The 19,156-nt window shown below is 44.0% G+C and overlaps 1 protein-coding gene across 1 annotated transcript in view; it reads left to right on the top strand.

Annotated features, from left to right (window-relative positions):
- Nucleotides 1-5,788: 5,788 nt before the first annotated feature.
- EFCAB2 (EF-hand calcium binding domain 2) overlaps nucleotides 5,789-19,156 on the top strand; it is a 65,294-nt gene continuing 51,926 nt past the window's right edge. Inside the window, exon 1 of the mRNA XM_040968092.1 lies at nucleotides 5,789-5,903. Within this exon, the coding sequence (XP_040824026.1) occupies nucleotides 5,885-5,903 (19 nt within the window). The 5' untranslated portion in view covers nucleotides 5,789-5,884. The remainder of the gene's footprint in view (nucleotides 5,904-19,156) is intronic.

Below are 19,156 nucleotides of genomic sequence, written 5' to 3'. Positions count from 1 at the left end.
CTGGAACTTGAATTAGGTATCCTGACATAGGATACTGCTGTGTCAAATGCTGGCCCCAGGATACTTTTTTTTTTTTAATAACTAGGAAGACACTCTAAAATAACAATAGAATAACAATAAAAACTATAGTAACTATAGTAAACTATAGTAACATACTTCAAAAAAATTATTTAATATTGTGTGGTGTGAATAACTTTGTGTTATCCTTCTGTGTGATCAGCAACATAGCCAACTTGTCTGTATCAGCATTGCCACAAACCTGTGTGTAATACATTTGCACCATGTCACTAGGGGATAGGAGCTTTTCTGTTCCACTTTAATTTTATGAGACCATCATGGTATAAGAGGTCTGCTATCTATCAAGATGTCATTGTAATGCCTTGTATAGCTTACTCATCTACCCATTCATTCATTCATTCTCCCACGTTATTTCTCCGTTGTCTTGTAAGTACTTCACAGACTATCATTGATCTGGTTGGTAAATACTGGGTAGGGTAATGAATTACAGTACTGACAACACTAACACAATGGTGTGACAGAAGAGCCCTGAGTGCTGACCTCCAGCTACATCCTCGTATCATCTCAGAGAGTTCAGAATTGCATGAATTGGGCCTGGTGCGATAGCGTAGCGGTTAAAGCACTCATATTGCAAGCCCAGGATCCCACATGGGTGCCGGTTCTAATCCCAGCAGCCCCACTTCCAATCCAGCTCCCTGCCTGTGGCCTGGAAAAGCAGTGGAGGACGGCCCAAAGTCTTGGGACCCTGTACCTGTGTGGGAGACCCACTTAGGGAGAGAACCATCAGAGGGAAGATCTTCCTCGATGTCACTCCTCCTCTCTGTATATCCACCTTTCCAATAAAAATAAATAAATCTTAAAAAAAAAGAATTGCATGAATGAGGGATCACATCCTCATTTGCTAATTTTATTAACCTATTTATTTCCCCAGAGATCAAGGGGAGTATGGCAGGTAGAAGCTAGAAAGACTGGGTTGTGTCAGCCCTTCACAGTCTCTCCCCACCCCGTTACCCCACCGCTGTCCCATCACTGGATGGGTAACATGTCCCCCCAGAGAAGGAGAGCTTGGCAAAAGGAGGACAAGAAAGCCTGGAGGATTGTAAGTGATCTTCGGAGAGGCCGAGCCCCATGGAAGCCTTTCCTGTCAGAGAAACAACTGGGGGATCTGAACTCCGCTTCCTCTTCTAAACATGGGAGGTATGCTAGTGTGCTTCATTTTCCTTTTTTAAAAAAAAACATTTATTTCTATTTATCTGAAAAATAGAGGAGGGATTAGGGAAGAGACAGAAAGAATTTTCTATCAGCTGGTTCACTCTCCAAATGTCTGTAAGAGTTGAGGCTGGGCCAGGCTGATGCCAGGAGCTGGGAACTCCATCCTGGTCTCCCCTATGAGTGGCAGAGATCCAACTACTTGGGCCATCTTCTGCTGTCCCAAGGGCATCAGCAGGGAGCTGGGCAGAAGCAGAGCCACTGGGACTCCGTCACTCCCATCGGGGATGGAGTCAGGAGGCAGCTTACACTCTCCGTGCCACAAACCTGGCCCCCTTGCTAGTGTATTTCTCATGGTGGTGTTGTGATGATCGAGCAAGACAGTTCATGTAAAACTTGCGACGTTATTTACCAGCACATAGTCAATACTCCAACTAAGAGCACTGTTGGCCTTGTCATCAGAGGGTCACATGGGGCTAGCCCAAAATTCAATCAGGCCCTGAGTCAAGGGAGAAAGATCCACAGACTGCCTCTTATAGCTCTGAAATGGGGATTCAGCTCTTTATCTCCACTTGACAGATGGGCAAACTGAGGTTAGGGAGCAGTAGCGTGTACAGAGCCAGGGAGCTATGGACTTTCAGTCCTGGACCACTTTACTGCTAGCATGATTTGCTTGATCTTCTGTGCAGCATTATCTCCCGATCTGGAACCAATCAAGCAGTCTAAGGTCAACTCCCAGTGCCATTTTACACTATTTCCGTGCTGGAGGGACAAGGGTTGTGCAATTAGGACAGGAACTGTGCAAGTAATGAATCAAACCATGACTTGCTGTGTCCATGTGTGCTTGAAAGAGAAACAGAAAGAAACACGTGCTTTTGAGCTGGGGGTGTGAATTTTCCTAGCACGTCAAGAGCTGTGGTTTCATGTGAGAGTCACTTTCTAGCTGCCCACAAGTGCTGCCATCCCCGTGTGGGTGCTCCCTGAAACAAAGAAACAGAGTTCTGGGAACACTGAAAATGTCTCCTGTCCAGGGCCAAGATCTGAACATAATCCTCCCCGACGATGGAGAGGCTGAAACCTCAATCTGCAGATCGGCGTAAAGGAAAGAGGAGAATGAGGCCTGGCAACACAGGAAGATCCATTAGAAGAGGGAGTTTCACCTCATTCCCATGCCAGCATCTGGCAGGTGTTTAGTGTCCAAACAAGGACAACGTGCATGCCATTATCTGGTCCTTACAGTCTCTAAGAGCTTTGCTAGAGGTGTCAGCTGATGTTTCGGAGCAGGAAGCAGATGTAGCAGGAGAGAGAGAATAATGTGTCAAGCAAGTAGGTAGGGAGGTGACTAATTCTGCAGAGAATTTTTGTGCTTAACAATCTTCTCTGGGCATGGCACAGTGGCCTAGAAGCTAAAGTCCTCGCCTTAAACACACTGGGATCTCATATGGGCACTGGTTCTAATCCTGGCAGCCCTGCTTCCCATTCAGCAGCCTGCTTGTGGCCTGGGAAACCAGTCGAGGATGGCCCAAAGCGTTGGGACCCTGCACCTGTGTGGGAGATCCAGAAGAGGCTCCTGGCTCCTGGCTTTGGATTGGCTCAGCAGTGGCCGTTGCACTCACTTGGGGAGTGAATCATTGGACGAGAGATCTTTCTCTCTGTCTCTCCTCCTCTCTGCCTTTCCAATAAAAATAAAACTTTAAAAAAATATCCTTAAAAAAGTTGAACAGGTATCTAAGCTATTCCAACTACACTAATCTCTGCTTCTGAACTAGTTCAAGGTTAAAATACTGTTACCCTAGGTTTGGGAGAGTAAAAATATATATATTAATTAACTCTTCCCATTATATTTGAAAACCAGACACTAATCTTATATATCTTCTCTATATCCACAGTACCCAGTCTCACTGGAGCACATGGTAGCACTTAAGACTGACTTTCTTACTGCTTCATTAGCCGGTTACGCAACAAAAATATACAATGCTGAAAACCTTCCACAGCACTGTATGCTGTGATAATTACTGCACAAACGATTATCCAAATAACAAAGACCACAGTCCATGGAGTCATCAGCTGTACAATACTGAATTTTTTTTTTAAAAAAACTGACTTATCTGAAATGTAGAGCGATGGGAGACAGACAGAGATAAAGGTATCTTCCAGCAGCAGTTTATACCCCCAAACGGCTGCAAAGGTCAGGGCTGTCCAGGCGGAAGCCCGGAACTTGGAGCCGGGTTGGCAGTAGAGCAACTGGGACCCAGTGCTCCATGAAGGGATTAGCAATGGCTTATTGCACTGCGCAACACTGGTGCCGTTCAACTCTTGAAAAAGCACATTAGGGGCTGGTGTAGTAGATGAAGCCTCTGCCTGCAGTTCTGACATCGGTTTCACTTCTGATCCAACTCACTGCTGATGTGCCTGGGAAAGCAACAGCAGATGACCCAAGTACTTGGGTCCCTGTGCTCATGTGGGAAACCCAGAAGCTCCAGGCTCCTGGCTTCCAACCAATCCTGCTATGGGCAGCTGTTGTAGCCATCTGGGGAGTGAATGAGCAGAAGGAAAATCAATCTTTCCTTCTCTCTCTGTAAATCCACATTTTCAATAAAAAATAAAAAAGTATTTCAGAGAGAAAAAATGGATAAACTGCCAGGCACCAGGGACATATGGATGGATGAAGCAGTTCCCTCATTCGGAGCTTACAGTTTGGCAGAAGGGAAAGAGCGTGTGAGAAGCTTCCAGGGATGGGAGGGAACACTGCAAGGCCTAAGCGACCTTGAATGTCAGCCAACAGGGCACAATGTCTGTGGGAGAGGTGGGGAAAGACATTCCAGAAAAAAAAAAAAAGACAGTTAATAACTGAGGAAGGGCAGAGCTGACAGAGGCTGGGTTTCCACTCACTGCAGAGCCTTCATTCTCTATACACAGAGTCTCTGAAAATAATCCAAATACAGTGAGTGTAGGAAAATGTGAACGCTAATGAATATTTTTGTGTAAGAATATTCTGTATGCAACTGTAATACTTTTATGTAAGCATCTTTCAATATAGGCCACTTTTTTTTTATAATTTATATATTCGATTTCACAAAGAATGCTTGTCATAGCACCAAACATTGCTTCCAATAGAAAAATGCATATGTATATTTTTAAAGATTTATTTGAAAATGAGTTACAGAGAGAGGGGGGAGAGACAGAGCGAGCTGCCTCCTTGTTCACTCCCCCAGAGGGCCCCAAACGCCAGCTTCATCTGGGCCTCTCCCACAGGGGTGGCAAGGGGCCCAAACCCCTGGGCCTTGTGCAGGTCCGTTGGCAGGGAGCTGGGCTGAAGTAGAGCAGCCTGGACAGGAACTGGTGCCTACCTGAGATGCCAGCATCACAGCAGATGGCTTTACCAACTATGTCACAGCACCAGATGCCAAATGAGTTATTTTTACAAGCAAGAATAGAGTCACTTTGCCTTAGGGTTTACAGAGATTACAGAAGCAAATCTAATAAAGAGGGGCATTAAAAGCATTAAAAACCCTGCTAATAAAATCATTAAATACTAATACCTTGTATTTCAGAAGCCTCTTAAAATATACGGTCACCGGTTTAGACATTCGTTTGAAAAGTGCTTTTGAAAAAGAAAATGCCCTAGTACAGTGAGCATAACCTAGAAAGAAAAAAAAAGTTGACATCACACTGTAATAGATGCAAACTTTTCAGAAAGCACCTTTAAAAATATCTGTAACTACTGTATCACATAATACAATGTTATTAACAATAAAAAAAAATCTGTAACTTTAGACACAGGGCAAGTCAAATTTCATCCCCCCTCCCAAAAAAAAAGAGAATATTAAAACGTATGTAACACTGAGCACAACACAGGTCCATCCTGTTGCTATGAGAACTTTCTATTTTGTCTCAGAAATCGCAGCCTTGACAACGCAATGTTTGTGCCTATTTGGCTCTTTTTTTTTTTTCTACAGCGACTCCATCCAGTAGTAATAATAGGAGAAGGGCTCTGGTTTCCCCTTGCTCCCGGCCCAGTTTTTCCGTTGCAGTCCCAGTTCTCACAGGCGGTGCTGTCGCTCTCCCTGGGACAGGGCGGGCAGCGGGGTGGGGCGCCGTGCAGGCCGTGCAGGGCAGACGGGGAGGAGGCTGCACGCCCAGAAGGTTCTGTCATACCCCCCAGGGGAGCTCTGAGCCCAGCAGCTCCCGCTGCGTTTTAAAATCGGCGGTTAAAAAAAAAACAAAACACGACGCCACGTTGTACACACTTGAGGGGAGGGGGATGACACTGCTTGCGCGTGAGGCCCCCCTCCCCCAAATGGGTGAGAAAGAAGGGGCCTGGAACCTTGGGAAATGAACTCCCCCAGGCTCCCCCCAAAAAAGCGGCTCGCGGTCAGGCCCCAGTGCTGGAGAGCAAGGCCCGGCCGGCGGCGCGCACACTCCCGGCTTCTGCCCCACGCGCGCCCGAGCGTTCGTGTCGGGAAGCGCGCCAGCTTTTCCAGGGTCCCCCTCTCCCCCACTTAGAATTTTCCTCCCCGAGGATTCCGAGCGACCCCTCCTCCCTCCAGGCCCGGTTGGCGGGGCTTGGGGAGGGGAGCGGACCCCCCATGAGCGCCGGAACGCCGCGACCCAGGTTAACGGGGGGCATCTCCCGGGCGACCGGCGCGACAACAAGATGGCGGACGATAAAGAAGGTAGGGAGCGCCGAGGGAACGGCGGCCCTCTCCGCCCGCGGCGACCTGGAGCTGCCCCCCTGGGGGAAGCGTGGGCCGGGCAGGGCGCGGGCAACCCTCCATCTTCTCGCCGCCGCGAGGAAACGGTGGCCTGAGGAGGGGCGCTCCCAGCCCCCGGCCTCGCCGCGCGCCCGGCGGCCCCGCCTCTCCCCGTGTCCCCGCCCGCGGAGGCCGGGGCTGCGGCGCGGGCTGCGGCGGAGGCGGCGTCCTGCGGAGGCTGATAATGGCGTCCTTGTTCCCGCTCGCCGGGACGCCCCCGCCGCCTCCACCCCCTCGCTGGGGGCTGGCTGCCGCAGGCGCCGCGCCAGCAGCTGTCCAGGGTTTGTGGGCAGCGGGAGGGCGGCCCGGACGAGGACGGGCTCTGACTGCCGGTGTGTGGCGGAATCCTGTCAGGCCGCGCTGAAACCCCGCCCCGGTGCGGGTTTGATGGCGTCTGCGGCCACCATTTTGCCTCCTCGGTGAGGACACGGGGAGGACGGACTCGAGGTCACAGCCGTCCTCTGTGCCTTTCTCCGGCTAGGGAAATGCGAGGTTACAGCCTGTGTGGCGTCTTTAAAAAAAAAAAAAAAGGAGGAAGAAGACAATTAACAGCAACATTATTAATAAGGAGGAAAAAGCCAAAATGAACGGGGACGCGTGTGAGGTCTGTCCTGGTCCCTGTCTCCGGTCGCCAGCTCTGAAAGGATTTGAAGTGTTGTTGATGTGAAGCCCAGATTATCCACGTTTCTTTTTGAAAGACTTTAACGTTGATTTTAAATCAGGGATGTGACTGAAACCCGGGTCCCTGGTTATCATCCCTTTAGTTGCGCCAAAATAATTGATAATTGGCAAATGCAGTAAAAGCATCAAGAGCCATGAAAGAGTAGAAGCGAACATCTTAAATTTGAAATACTATTACACTTTAGCTTATTTTTTTGAGTCCTTAACATGCCCTATCCATGTACTTTTAAAAAATTTAAGTCAAGGAACAAAGGTAGTTGAGTTCACAACTAGAATTTACATGAGCTGTTAGTCTCTAGTTGTGGTGATCCGAGAAAATACGCAGAGTCGAACTAAGGCTGTGCTAAAAGTACTTGATGACAGGAATACTGATTTTTATATTAATCCGGAGAGGCACGGTTTTTTTCTTTATGTTGCATTCTCCAGGAAACATGTTAATTTGGTTTATGCAGTTAATATTTTAAAATCACTAGGGAATAAAGGAGTTCATCTCAAGATTTTTTAAAATGCCCAAATTGATCTGATTAGTCTGAAAAATTGAAAAAGCTGTCCATTTTAATTTTCAAAACTTTTAAAATTTAAAACCAGTTGATTTGGATGAAGGTAAAATTCCATGTGCAACCATAGAAGAAACCATGGCTGTTGAAAGCTAGAGGTCGTTTATTCATTTGGCATGTTTTTAATTCTTGTCAGGGGGAAGGCAGCTTCTGCCTAGGTTAGGTTGGGCTAAGTTAGGATACTGGGGGATATCATTGTGCTTGTTCCTTAGCTGAGCTCCTTGAAGGGGGTGACACCCACATGGGAAGGAGCAGTTGACTAGGCAGAAGGGCTTTTGTGCCTGGTGCTATGGTCCCTGATGATCTGTGGACAAGACGGAAAGGGCAGTTTATCAGAAATGAGGAGTCTCTGGCACCACCTAGATCTACTGTATCAAGTGTCCTTATATGAGCACATCTGTGGTACTCCTTTTTTTGCGTCAAAGTTTGAGATGTGCTGTTCTGTGGCATAGCTCATTCTTAACAAGGGTTTTATGAGGATATTACACAGTATACACTTATAGTAAAGATACACAAGTTTTAAGTTAAACTTTTTTTTAAGTACAATTTCTGTTTGGATAAATTAAAAAAAAATTTTCAGGAGTCACCTGATTTTGCAATTTTAAAGGGCATGATGAAATAAATGGGTACTCACCTTTCTAAGATATTTGTGTGGATGTTTTTTATTTTTATATTTCATTGTACTTTTTAAAGACATCTTTTTGAAGTGTGAATGTGCTTACCTCACCCCACATTTTTTGTTGTTGTTGTTTGGTTTTAAGATTTTGTTTGAAAAGCAGAGTTAGGGAGACAGAACTTCCACCTGCTGAATCATTCTGCAAATGGCCTCAAAGGCCAGGGCTGGGCTAGGCTGAAGCCAGGAGCCATGGCAGGAAGGTGGAGTGAAGTGGAGCAGCCGGGACTTGAACTGGTGCCCAAGTGGGATCCTGGCAGTGTCTTAGCCCTCTGTGTCACAGGATTGGCCCCTGATTCTCAGTTCTGAAAGTTCAAAAATTACACGTCACCTGTCAGAAATTGATCTGGATTTGGGGATCTATCTAGGCAAGGCTGACTTGCGGGCCTCTGTGCTTGGAGAGTTGAAGCAGTGGTGTGTGCGTGCCGTGACCAGCAGCTGGTTTCACTAGGTAGTAGACCATTACAGGTGTATTTCAGTTTGGGGGCAGTGTGAGTTTATGTTTCAGAAGTTTTGATCAGCTTAGAATCACACAGATGGTTTGCAGGATTTTCCTGTTATCCTGTAAGTTTCCAGAGGTCAGAGACTGTTACTGATCTGTAACTGTCTGCCAGAGGTTTTTTGTTTGTTTGTTTTTTGTCAAGATAAGCAACACATACTTACTCATTTGGGTTAAATGTATCTGAAAGTACATGAGGCTAATTTATTTTTCTTCTTTAAGCTATATGCTTCTGTTTCATCTGGTTTCATAACTTATTCTTTTTTTTTTTTTTCCAGTGCCAGAGTACTTACTGGCACTAAAAATAAAACCCCTAGTATTCTTTGTAGAAGTATGGATATATTTTCAACGTTCAACTTTGATCTTGAGTTTTATTTTTGTAAGTTGTGAAAATGGAGTAGTTTCCAAGTAGCCATTGTTTTGAACTGCTCTTTAACATTTAAAAATAATTTCGATGCAAGGATTGAAAATACTGATATTGTTGTATAGTGGGTGAAGTTGCTGACTGTGATGCTGAAATCCCTTTTGGGCACTGGGTCAAGTCCTGGCTGCTGTACTTCCCCTCCAGCTTCCCACTAATGCCCTGGGGAAAAGCAGCAGAAGATGACTCAGAACTTGGGTCCCTGTATCAACTAGGAGACCTGGAAGAAATCCTTGGCTCCTGGCTTCAGCTTTTGCAGCAGTCTATCCAAGCAGATAGAAGCTCCAGCTCTCCAAATCTCTTTTCCTTTGTGTCTCTCCCCTGCTCCGCTCTCTGATTTACAAATAATCCTTTAAAAATACTGAAAATATTGCTTAAGTTAACCTATTAGAAGGGCTGTTAAGCACTATTAGTAAACTTTTTCTATAAGATCATGTAGTTAAAGCTGCTAATGCTTATATATATTTTTGTGCTTTTTGCATTTTTATACTGTAGCACAGTACAATTCATTTTTCCTAGGTTAAGAAATTTATAGGGCCCAGAATGATAGCATAGCGGCTAAAGTCCTCACCTTCAGCATGCTAGGATCCCATATGGGCGTTGGTTCTGATCCTGGCAGTCCCGCTTCCCATCCAGCAGTCGAGGACAGCCCAAAGTCTTGGGACCCTGCACCCATATTGGAGACCTGGAGAAAGTTCTTGGCTCCTGGCTTCGGATTGACTCAGCTCTAGTTGTTGCGGCCCTATGATCTTACCTTTTATACTGCACTCTGAATAGTTGTGGAGGAAAAATTTGGTAAGATGTTAGAGAAATAATTATTTTAAAAGCAAAGTATCAAAGATAGGTCCTTAATCTGTTGGTTCACTCTCCAAATGCCTTCAACAGCTTAGGACTTGGCCATACTAAAACTCAAAGCCTATCCAGGTCTGCTATGGGGTGGAAGGGATTCATCCTGGGCCATCATCTGCTGGTTTTCCAAGGACATTAGCAGGAAGCTGGCTGGAGTGGACATGCAATAGCTAGGACCCAAATCAACTTTTTGGTATGGGCTGTGGGCATTGGGATATTTTTCATTTTAAGACATTTGTCTATTATTACCAGGATCTGTTTTTAGCTACAGCACTTCTAATACCCGTAGCATAGGTTACAGAAATTAGACATTTCTGTAGTTCTCTGTAGTGCCAACTGAGTGTTCAGCAATGTAACTTAGTTCTGATAATTTCGTCTTAGTCCAGCCTCCACCACCACTTCCTGCCATCCAAGTATAGTAGTTGCCAATCACAAATAGAGGGGCCTAAAGTTGCCTATGCTTCCATGTGACCCGATACAAACAGGTTTCTGGGCCTGGCACAATGGCTCAATTGACTAATCCTCCCCGTTCAAGTGCTGGGATCCTATATGGGCACTGGTTTGTGTCTTGACTACTCTGCTTCCATCTATCTCACTGCTTGTGGTCTGAAAAAGGACCAGAGGATGGCCTAAAGTCTTGGGACCCTGCACCCACATGGGAGACGCAGAAGAAGCTCCAGGCTCCTGGCTTCAGATTAGCTCAGCTTTGGCTGCTGTGACCACTTGGGTAATAAATCAGTGGGCAGAAGATTTCTTATTTTGTTTTCTCTTTGAATCTACCTTTCCAATACAAAAAATAATAATAATAATAAATTTTTTGAGAGGTTTAGAGCCAGTGATGTTGGCATAGCACAAAATGCCACTACCTGTGATGTTGTCATCTCATATGGGCTCCTGTTCATATCCTGGCTCTCTACTTCCAATCTGGCTCCCTATTAATGGCCTGGGAAAGCAGTGGAAGATGGACTGGGTGGTTGGGCACCTGTACCCGTGTGAGAGACTTAGAAGAAGCTCCTGGTTCCTGGCTTTGACCTGGCTCAGCCCTGGCTGATGCAGGGCAGTGAACCAGTAATGGAAGACCTCTCTTTCTCCCTCTCTCTAAGTCTGCCTTTGAAATGAATAGATAAATCTTAGAAACACACACATGGAGTTGCAGTGGAGGTTTGGGGCAGGCTTGTCATGTCCCACTTTAGACAGCCTGTGGGTTAATACCTCGCTGTGACTTGTCATTGCAGCTTCCTGCTAGTAGAGACCCTCAGAAGCGATGGTGATGGCTTATTTGTGGTTAGGTTCTGGCTGTTCTTGTGGGAGACTTGTATTGTGTTCCTAGCTCCCAGCCTTAACTCCGGCTTGTCCCTCACAAGTGTCTGGGGAGTGAATCAATGGGTGGAAGCACCCAGCACCTGAACTTCTCAAGTAGATAAAAATTTTCTAAAAAAGAGTTTGTTTTCTTTCTGCCAGAAATAGAACTGTTAGAATTGACTTCATGAATTGATTAAATCAAGAATTTGGTTCATTTATAGGCTTCCATATTTTGTGGCTATGCTTTAAAAACATACTAAAAAACACAGATAGGAATAGCTGATGGGTAACTGAAAATTGCTAGAAGCTTTCTTCTAAACTAAAAAATATAGTTGACAGACATCTTTTTATAGGCATATCTGTGCACACTCTTTTTAGGCTTGATGATTTTTTCAGATAAGAAAATCTTTTCTTCAAATTTATAAAAGCTGTTTACTATATAAAATAGCAAGCTATGGCAATGTATAAAACAACCCCGCTCATCTTAAAGCTAAATTAGATCACATTTCCCTTAAAGTGTATACAGTAATATCAGTGGAACATAATTGAAAACCTGTTTAGTGAACAACATTTTTTTATATTGTCTCTGAAATAATTTTCACACCCTGAATTATGTATAAAATGGAGAAATTGACCAATTCAGGTAAAAGTGAGAAGAGAAAGAAAAACTAATGCAATTTAAAGAAATGTGTTACACAGCTATGGTTGCAGAAATAAAACAATTCACATAGTAAAAGAATTAGAATAGCAACTTTTAGATATTTTATGCCAATCATCTTTAGCGCTAGAAGCTTAGAACCGCAGATACCATCTCACATGTTTCCTGGACGTGATTTTTTGGGTGATTCTGGCTCAGGGTCTCTGCTGAGTCTGGGGCTCACTCATGTGGCTGTTGGCAGATAGCCTTGGTTCCTTTACTGGTCATTGATCCAGAGGCCTGATTCTGGATACATGGGGCTCTTCACAGGCCATAGGAGCATTCTTACATGGCATTGAATCCCCCACAAAGTAGATTAGGTATGGATAGGTCAATGCAGAAGCTATGCTGTCTTTTATAGCCTCATCTCAAAAGTGGTGCACCATTATTTTTGCCATATTCTGTTGGTCACATAGACAGTGCTGCAATATTGGAGCAGACTACACAGTGATATGAGTACCAAGAGGTGGTTGCTGGGAGCCATCACAGAGGCTGCCACAGTCTGGCCTCTGCTTCCAGTAACTCCATTCCTAGCACGTGCAGAATGTACTCACTCTCCCTCAAGGCCTGCCAAAGTGGACCATTCATCCTGCTATGGCGTCAGCTCCAAGTCAAGAGTGTTATATTAACTCAAGGCTGAATGTAGAGGAGGACCTTTGCTATAATTGCTTAAGCACAGCTACTTGAGTATAGTTTCTCTTGAATCTGTGCATTTGTGAGCTAGGGACAAGTTTTCTCTTACCTCACATTGATTTGTAAAAGAAAACATCCACAGATATGTCCATTAAAAGGGTGAGGGGAACATAGGAGCCCCTGGTTTGTAACATTGCAATGGGCAGATGTTGGACTTCCCTCAGTTAGTACTCAGTTGTTCTGTTCAGAAGTGATTCCAGGTAGCTTTTAGATCTGTCCTCTAGGTATTTGGTTCTACCCTCTGTGTTATCCTGCCTTTTATTGAGTTATAAGCCTGTTTTTTTGTATATAGCATTTTTGGGTGTCCAAAGGACTGTTTTCTTCTGTCTCTTTCTCTCGCTCTCTTTTAAGATTTATTTGAAAGGCAGAGTTAGATCCTCCATCTGCTGGTTTACAATGGCCACAATGGCTGGGAAGCTCCAGGCCAAAGTCAGAACCCAAAACTTCCCTGGTGTCTTCCTCTTGGGTACAGGAAACATGGGCCATCCTCAGCCACTCCTCAAGGCATGTAAGCAGAGAGCTGGACTGGAAGTGAAGCAGTCAGAGCTTGAACTGGTGTGTCTGTGGGATGCTGAGATTGAGAGAGGGATTTTCTATCTGCTGGTTCACATTCCTAGATAGCCACAGCAGCCAGTGCTGGGCCAGGTTGAAACCCGAAGCCAGGAGCTTCAATTCAATTACCCCAGATGGATAGCAGGGACCCAGACACTTGGGCCACCTTCTGCTTTTCCTTGGTCATTTCCTTGGGAACTGGATTGGAAGTGGAGCAGCTACGACTTGTATTGCCCATATGGGATGCCAGCTCTGCACGTGGCAGCTTTACTCACTGTGCCACAGCTCAGGCCTCTTTGAGGGCTTTTTATTTTGATATCTTTGTCCTTTTCAGTGCAGTTGGAGGCTTTTCTGCAAATACAGTTATCTTACAAATTCCATGGGTCTCACTTGCATATTACTGCTCATTAGACAAAAGGCAGACATACAAATTTATCTGAGGTAAGTGCTAGCCTGTAACTTTGGCTTAAGCTGAAACAGTTGGGATACATGAAGTTGTCTTTTTAGGTCCTGTCGTTTGAAAGAATCATAAGACAGATCCTTACACTGTTCAGAGTTGTTGTTGTTTGTTTTGTTTTGTTTTTGGAGGGGAGAATCTTGAGGTGCCACATTTCATCTCTCTGAGGTCTTCACTGATAACTTGACAGCCACAATATTGTGTTTCCTGTTTAGATTTTGTTTTCCTGGCGGTGCCTAAATAGGATCTTTGCTGAGAAGTCACTTCTTATCTTAGCATCTTTTGCCATCTGTAGAGGGAGGGAATTTTCACAACTAGCAATTCATAGCACCTTTTTATTTAACAGCCTTTCCCTTAGGTTATCTTCTCCTGTGTTTTATTTTATGCAAGAAGAAACCAAGGTATATCTTCAATAATTTTCCTGGAAATCTATTTATCTACATCATCTGTTTTTTTTGTTTGTTTGTTTTTGTTTTTAGATGTAATACCACTTTCTGTGTTAAAACAGGTGATGGTGTTATAAAATTTCTGCTGTTACAAATGAAGGGTCTTTTCAGTTTCCAGTGAGACATTATTTGCTGTTTTATAAGCCCTGACGTAGAGCCTGCTGAAAGGCAGCACTGCTTGACTCCAAAGCCTTCCCTACATTTTGGTTGTTGGGATAGCACCCCATTTTTAAGGGCCAAAATTCTATATTGTCACTGTTCTCTATTAGTTGCATGTTTTATGGTTATCCCAAAGTTAGTGACTTAAAATAATAGACATTTGAGACCAGTTCAGTGGTATAACAGGCTAATCCTCTTCATGCAGTGCTGGCATTCCATATGGTCATTAATTTGTGTCCTGGCTTCCCCTCTTCTGATTTGGTTCCTTGCTTGTGGGCTGAGAAAGCAGTATAGGATGGCTCGAGTCCTTGACCCTACACCTATGTGGAAGACCCAGAAGATGCTTTTGGTTCCTGGGCTTGGATTGGCTCAGCTCCAGTTGTTGCAGCCTTTTGGTGAATGAACCAATGGATGGAAGATCTTTTCTGTCTTTCCTTCTCTCTATAAGTCTGCCTTTCAAATAGAAATAAATAAATCTTTTAAAAATTAAACATTTGTTTTTCACATTGGTTTTGAAGGTTAGGAATCTGAAGGTAATTTAGTTAGCTGTTTCTTGCTTAGAGTGTCAGGAGGTCGTGGTCAAGATGGTGACTGGAGATGGGACTGAAGAATTGACTTGAATGGAGGGTCTGCTTCCTTGGGACTCTGCATAGGCTACTTAAGTGCCTTGGTAATATGGCAGCTGCCTTCCCTCAGGATGAGAGACAGACAGCCACAAAGTAGGCAAAACAAATGCCTACTCCTGAAGTGACATGCCATTATTTCTGCCCTAGTCTAATGGTCTCATACACCAACTTGGTACAGTGTCAAAAGTTATTGTCCAAATGTATGAAAGCCAGGAGGCAGGATTCATCAGGAGCCTCTGGAAATTGTCTGCCACATGTCCTGCCTTTCAGGAATTCTGGAGTGGTCATTGTTGTGGATTGGAGTACTGCTTCGGACTCCCACATCTTGTATTGGAGTGCTAGTTCTCCTTATTCAGTTTCCTGTTGATGCATTATCCTGGGTGGCCATAGATGAAGACTGAGTGCTGGGGCCCTGCTGTGCATGTGAGAGATCCTGATGGGGTCTCTAACTGCTAGCTTTGGCCTGTTTTTCTGTGTTTGCAGGGCATTTGAGAAGTGAACCAGTGTATGGAGAACCTCTTCCTCTCTGTCTGCCTTTCAAGCAGATGAAATTAAACATTTAAGCTATTATGTGAAGAATTTTATACAGGTGACAATTCAGTGCACCTGTATTAAAATGCTGCTTGGATGCAGTTTCAATATCCTGCTAATGTGCATGTTGGGAGGTGATAGCTCATGTACTTGGGTCCCTGTTACCAGTGTGGGAGACCTAATGGAATTCTAGGCTTCATGTTTTGGCTGGGTCCAGCTTGGTTATCAAAAGCATTTGGAGAGTAAACCAGCAAATAGAAGCTGTCTTCTCTCTCTGTTTTTCAAATAAAATGAAAATTTTAAAAATAAAATTTAAATTAGGGACAACCATGATGGCACATTAGGTTAATCCTCTGCCTTGTGGCTCCGACATCCTATATAGATGCTGGTTCATTCCTGGCTGCTCCTCTTCTGATCCACTTCCTTACTTATGACCTGGAAAAGCAGTGGAGGGTACTCTAAGACTTTGGACCTTGCACCAATGTGGAAGATCCAGAAGAAGCTCCTGGCTCCCAGCTTCGGATCAGCTCAGCTCTGCCATTGCGGCCATTTGGGGAGTGAACCAGTAGACAGAAGACCTTCTCTCTATGTATGTCCTCTTTTTATAAAATCTGCCTTTCAAATGAAATAAGTCTTTTAAAATTTTGAAATTAAAATAAGTATTTCATTAAAAAATGTCATAGTCTAGTGGGCACTCTTATAGAGCACCTTCATGTGCCAGGCGCTGTGTGTGACTGTCACATGTTGTTCTCTTGGTGTGTCCAATATGAATCAAGTAGCTTATTTGAGGACTCACGAGACAACTCAGATCTGGGGGAGAACATGCTTTAGAACCTAGGTGTGAAGCAAAAGAGTGAGTGAATGTTAAATTGTCTTTTCATTTAAAAATTTATTATCTTCACTATATGTTCAGCAGCAACTTCTGGACTTCTGTTCTATGTGTAGACCTACTTGTTGACTGTATTTCTTTCTTCATACAACTCTGACCTTTAAAAATATCTGTATTTATTTATTTGAAAGGCAGAGAGATCTTCTGTTTATTTGAAAGTCAGATTTACAGAGAGAATTAGAGACAGAGTGAAAGATCTTTCATCCGCTGGTTCACTCCCCAAATGGATACAACAGCCAGAGCTGTGCCAATTCAAAGCCAAGACCCAGGAGCTTCCTCTGCATCTCCAACGTGGGTGCAGAGGCCCAAGACTCTGAGAATCCTCCACTGATCTCTCAGGCCATAAGCAGGAGCTGAATGGGAAGTGGAGCAGCTAGGGCATAAACAGGTGCCCATATGGGATGCTGGCACTTGAAGAGGATTAGCTAATTGCACTGTACCGAATCACCCTCCCATTTGTATTCATGGTTCCACCTACTCTTGTATTCTTCTGGACCTTCTTTCATTAACTAAGCTTTTTCTTCTCTTTAGTTAAGACTGTGTATTAATAATCTTTTATGTCAGACACTGCTGAAATATGATGAATTTGAAAGATCTTTGAGAATTTAGTATTTAATTGGGGAAAGACATGCAGATTACTGATCACAGTGCATTGATTCAACTATAATCATAATTATTTGTGTAGTTTACCTAATATCTAACTTTTCCATTAGATGATCAGCACATATCTATTGTCTTCCTCACTGTGTCTTTAGTGATAATAATCTTTGGTAAGATTATTATTTAGAAAATAATCACAAAATTCTTAAATAATAATTACTATATGGAAGAGTCATATAGAGAAAATGGTAGACAAAATATCATTTAATTAATAAAGAGAGGGGTAAGCACAGGATGCTGTGGAGTTTCAGAGGGTGTGTACTTGGCTCAAACTAGAGAATGAGGGAAGGAAAATCGGGGGTGGGAAGTGCAGAGAGAGGCTTGGTGGACGAGATTTGTAGGAGTAGAAACTTAAAGATTTGGAAGCCGGCAGGGAAAAACAAATGGAGGTGCGTGGGAAGAGCAGGCAGAGAAGAGCATGAACAAAGCTAGGAAAGGAAGAGGAGGTGGAGACGATTTGAACAGGTAAGTATTAAATAAAGTGCTTAAATATTAGCAGTCAGCATTGTATTGAACGTGTAAATACATACTTAGTATCTGTTCATATATGCGTACTAAAAACTCTACATTTATTTTCTCATTGTATATTTATGAAGTTATTTGAGTAATGTATTGCTTCAATTTTAAGAAAAAAAATGTAGTTTTAGGCAAAGTAAGTAACTTGCCCAAGGCCACTTAGCCTGTGAAGGACAGAAGAGAGATTGTTTGGGGTCTTTCTGTATGCAAAACCTGATGCTCTGTGTAAACTGAGTTACATGGCTGGACTGGTTCCCGAGCTTGGCAGTTTGTCAGGAGACTCCAAGGAGCTTTGTGAAAATAGATTTCTGGCTCCTCCCACATCCCATCCCATAGTGCATCAGAATTAGAATTTGCAGGACAGAACATAGCATGTACGTCTATACTTGAAACCAGCTCCTGGGTGATTGTCATGTAATTGACCTGGTACTAGTTCTCTAATTGTTGAGAATCGTGTCTGTGGTGTCAAGAACAAGGCAAGACAAATTGACAAGGTTGTTGTTGTGTTGCTGAGAATCTGGGACTTTTTTCCTGTGAGTGATGGGGCTTTCTGAAGGTTTTAAAGCTGGAAAGTGATGTAATCAGATGTGTGTTTTTATGCTCAGTGCTGTGAGGCAGTGGATGAAGCTGCAGCTTAGGATGTCTGCTTCCTGAGTCAGAGTGCTTCTGAGCCCTCCTCATGCTAGTGGGGCAGTCCAGGATGGACCACGTAGTTGGGTTCCTGCCACTCAGCGTGGGAATCTGACGTGGAGTTCCTAGCTCCTGGGTTCGGCCTGGCCCTATCCTGGCTATTATGGGCATTTGGGAAATAAACCAGCAGGTGGAAGATCTCATCTCTGTCTCTCTGTGTCATTCTGTCTTTCAAATAAATAAATAGATAAACAAACAAACAAACAATTCTTTTAAAAAGCAGTATAAAAAGGTACAAGCCTGGGCCTGGCAGCGTGGCCTAGCGGCTAAAGTCCTCGCCTTGAACGTGCCATGATCCCATATAGACGCTGGGTTTAATCCCAACAGCTCCACTTCCCATCCAGCTCCCTGCTTGTGGCCTGGGAAAGCAGTCGAGGACGGCCCAAAGCCTTGGGACCCTGCACCCATGTGGGAGACCCAGAGAAGGTTCCTAGCTCCTGGCTCTGGAACAGCACAGCACCAGCCGTTGCAGTCACTTGGGGAGTGACTCATTGGACAGAAGCTCTTCCTCTCTGTCTCTCCTCCTCTTTGTATATCTGCCTTTCCAATAAAGAAAAAAAAATAGTGAAATAGATTTAAAAAATCAAGATAAGTAAGCCTTCAGCAATATGATACACTTAAAAACATACTAGGAACAGCCAGGACATGAACTGGTGCCCATACGGGATGCCAGTGCTTATAAGTGGAGGATTCACCAGTTGAGCCATCTCACTGGCCCTGAACATACTGTTTCTACAAAACTGAATAATCAAACAATTGCAAGTATTCTCTCCCAAGCTCACCAAAATTGCATATGTTTTTTGGGAAAGTTGCATATTAAACTTCTTAGCTTTATTCAATTTTCAAAATAACATTTCTGATATTGAAATAGATGTAATTAAGAATTAAATATAATTACTTTCATTATCAACCTATCATTTTCTCACTTACGCTTTAAATATGCACTAATGCAAGAAAATTCACCGTAGCCAGGGTAACTTGTGAATTTTGATTTTATTTACAGTTCTCTTGACTTAGCTGAAAGAACTAAGTTTTTAAAAAGATTTATTGATTTTTATTGTGAAGTCAGATTTGTAGAAAGGAGGAGAGACAGAGAGGGAAATCATCCATCTGCTAATTCTTTCCCCAAGTGGCCACAATGGCCGGAGCTGAGTCGATCTGAAACCAGGAGCCCGGAGCCTCTTCCAAGTCACCCGCACAGGTGCAAGGATTTGGGCCATCCTCGACTGCTTTCCTAGTCCACAAGCAGGGAGCTGGTTGGGAACAGGGTTGCCAGG

Source organism: Ochotona curzoniae, unplaced genomic scaffold (assembly GCF_017591425.1).
Source record: "Ochotona curzoniae isolate NIBS_2020 unplaced genomic scaffold, NIBS_Ocur_1.0 scaffold_4683, whole genome shotgun sequence".
Taxonomy (NCBI): domain Eukaryota; kingdom Metazoa; phylum Chordata; class Mammalia; order Lagomorpha; family Ochotonidae; genus Ochotona; species Ochotona curzoniae.
This window is presented reverse-complemented; position numbering and strand designations above follow the sequence as displayed.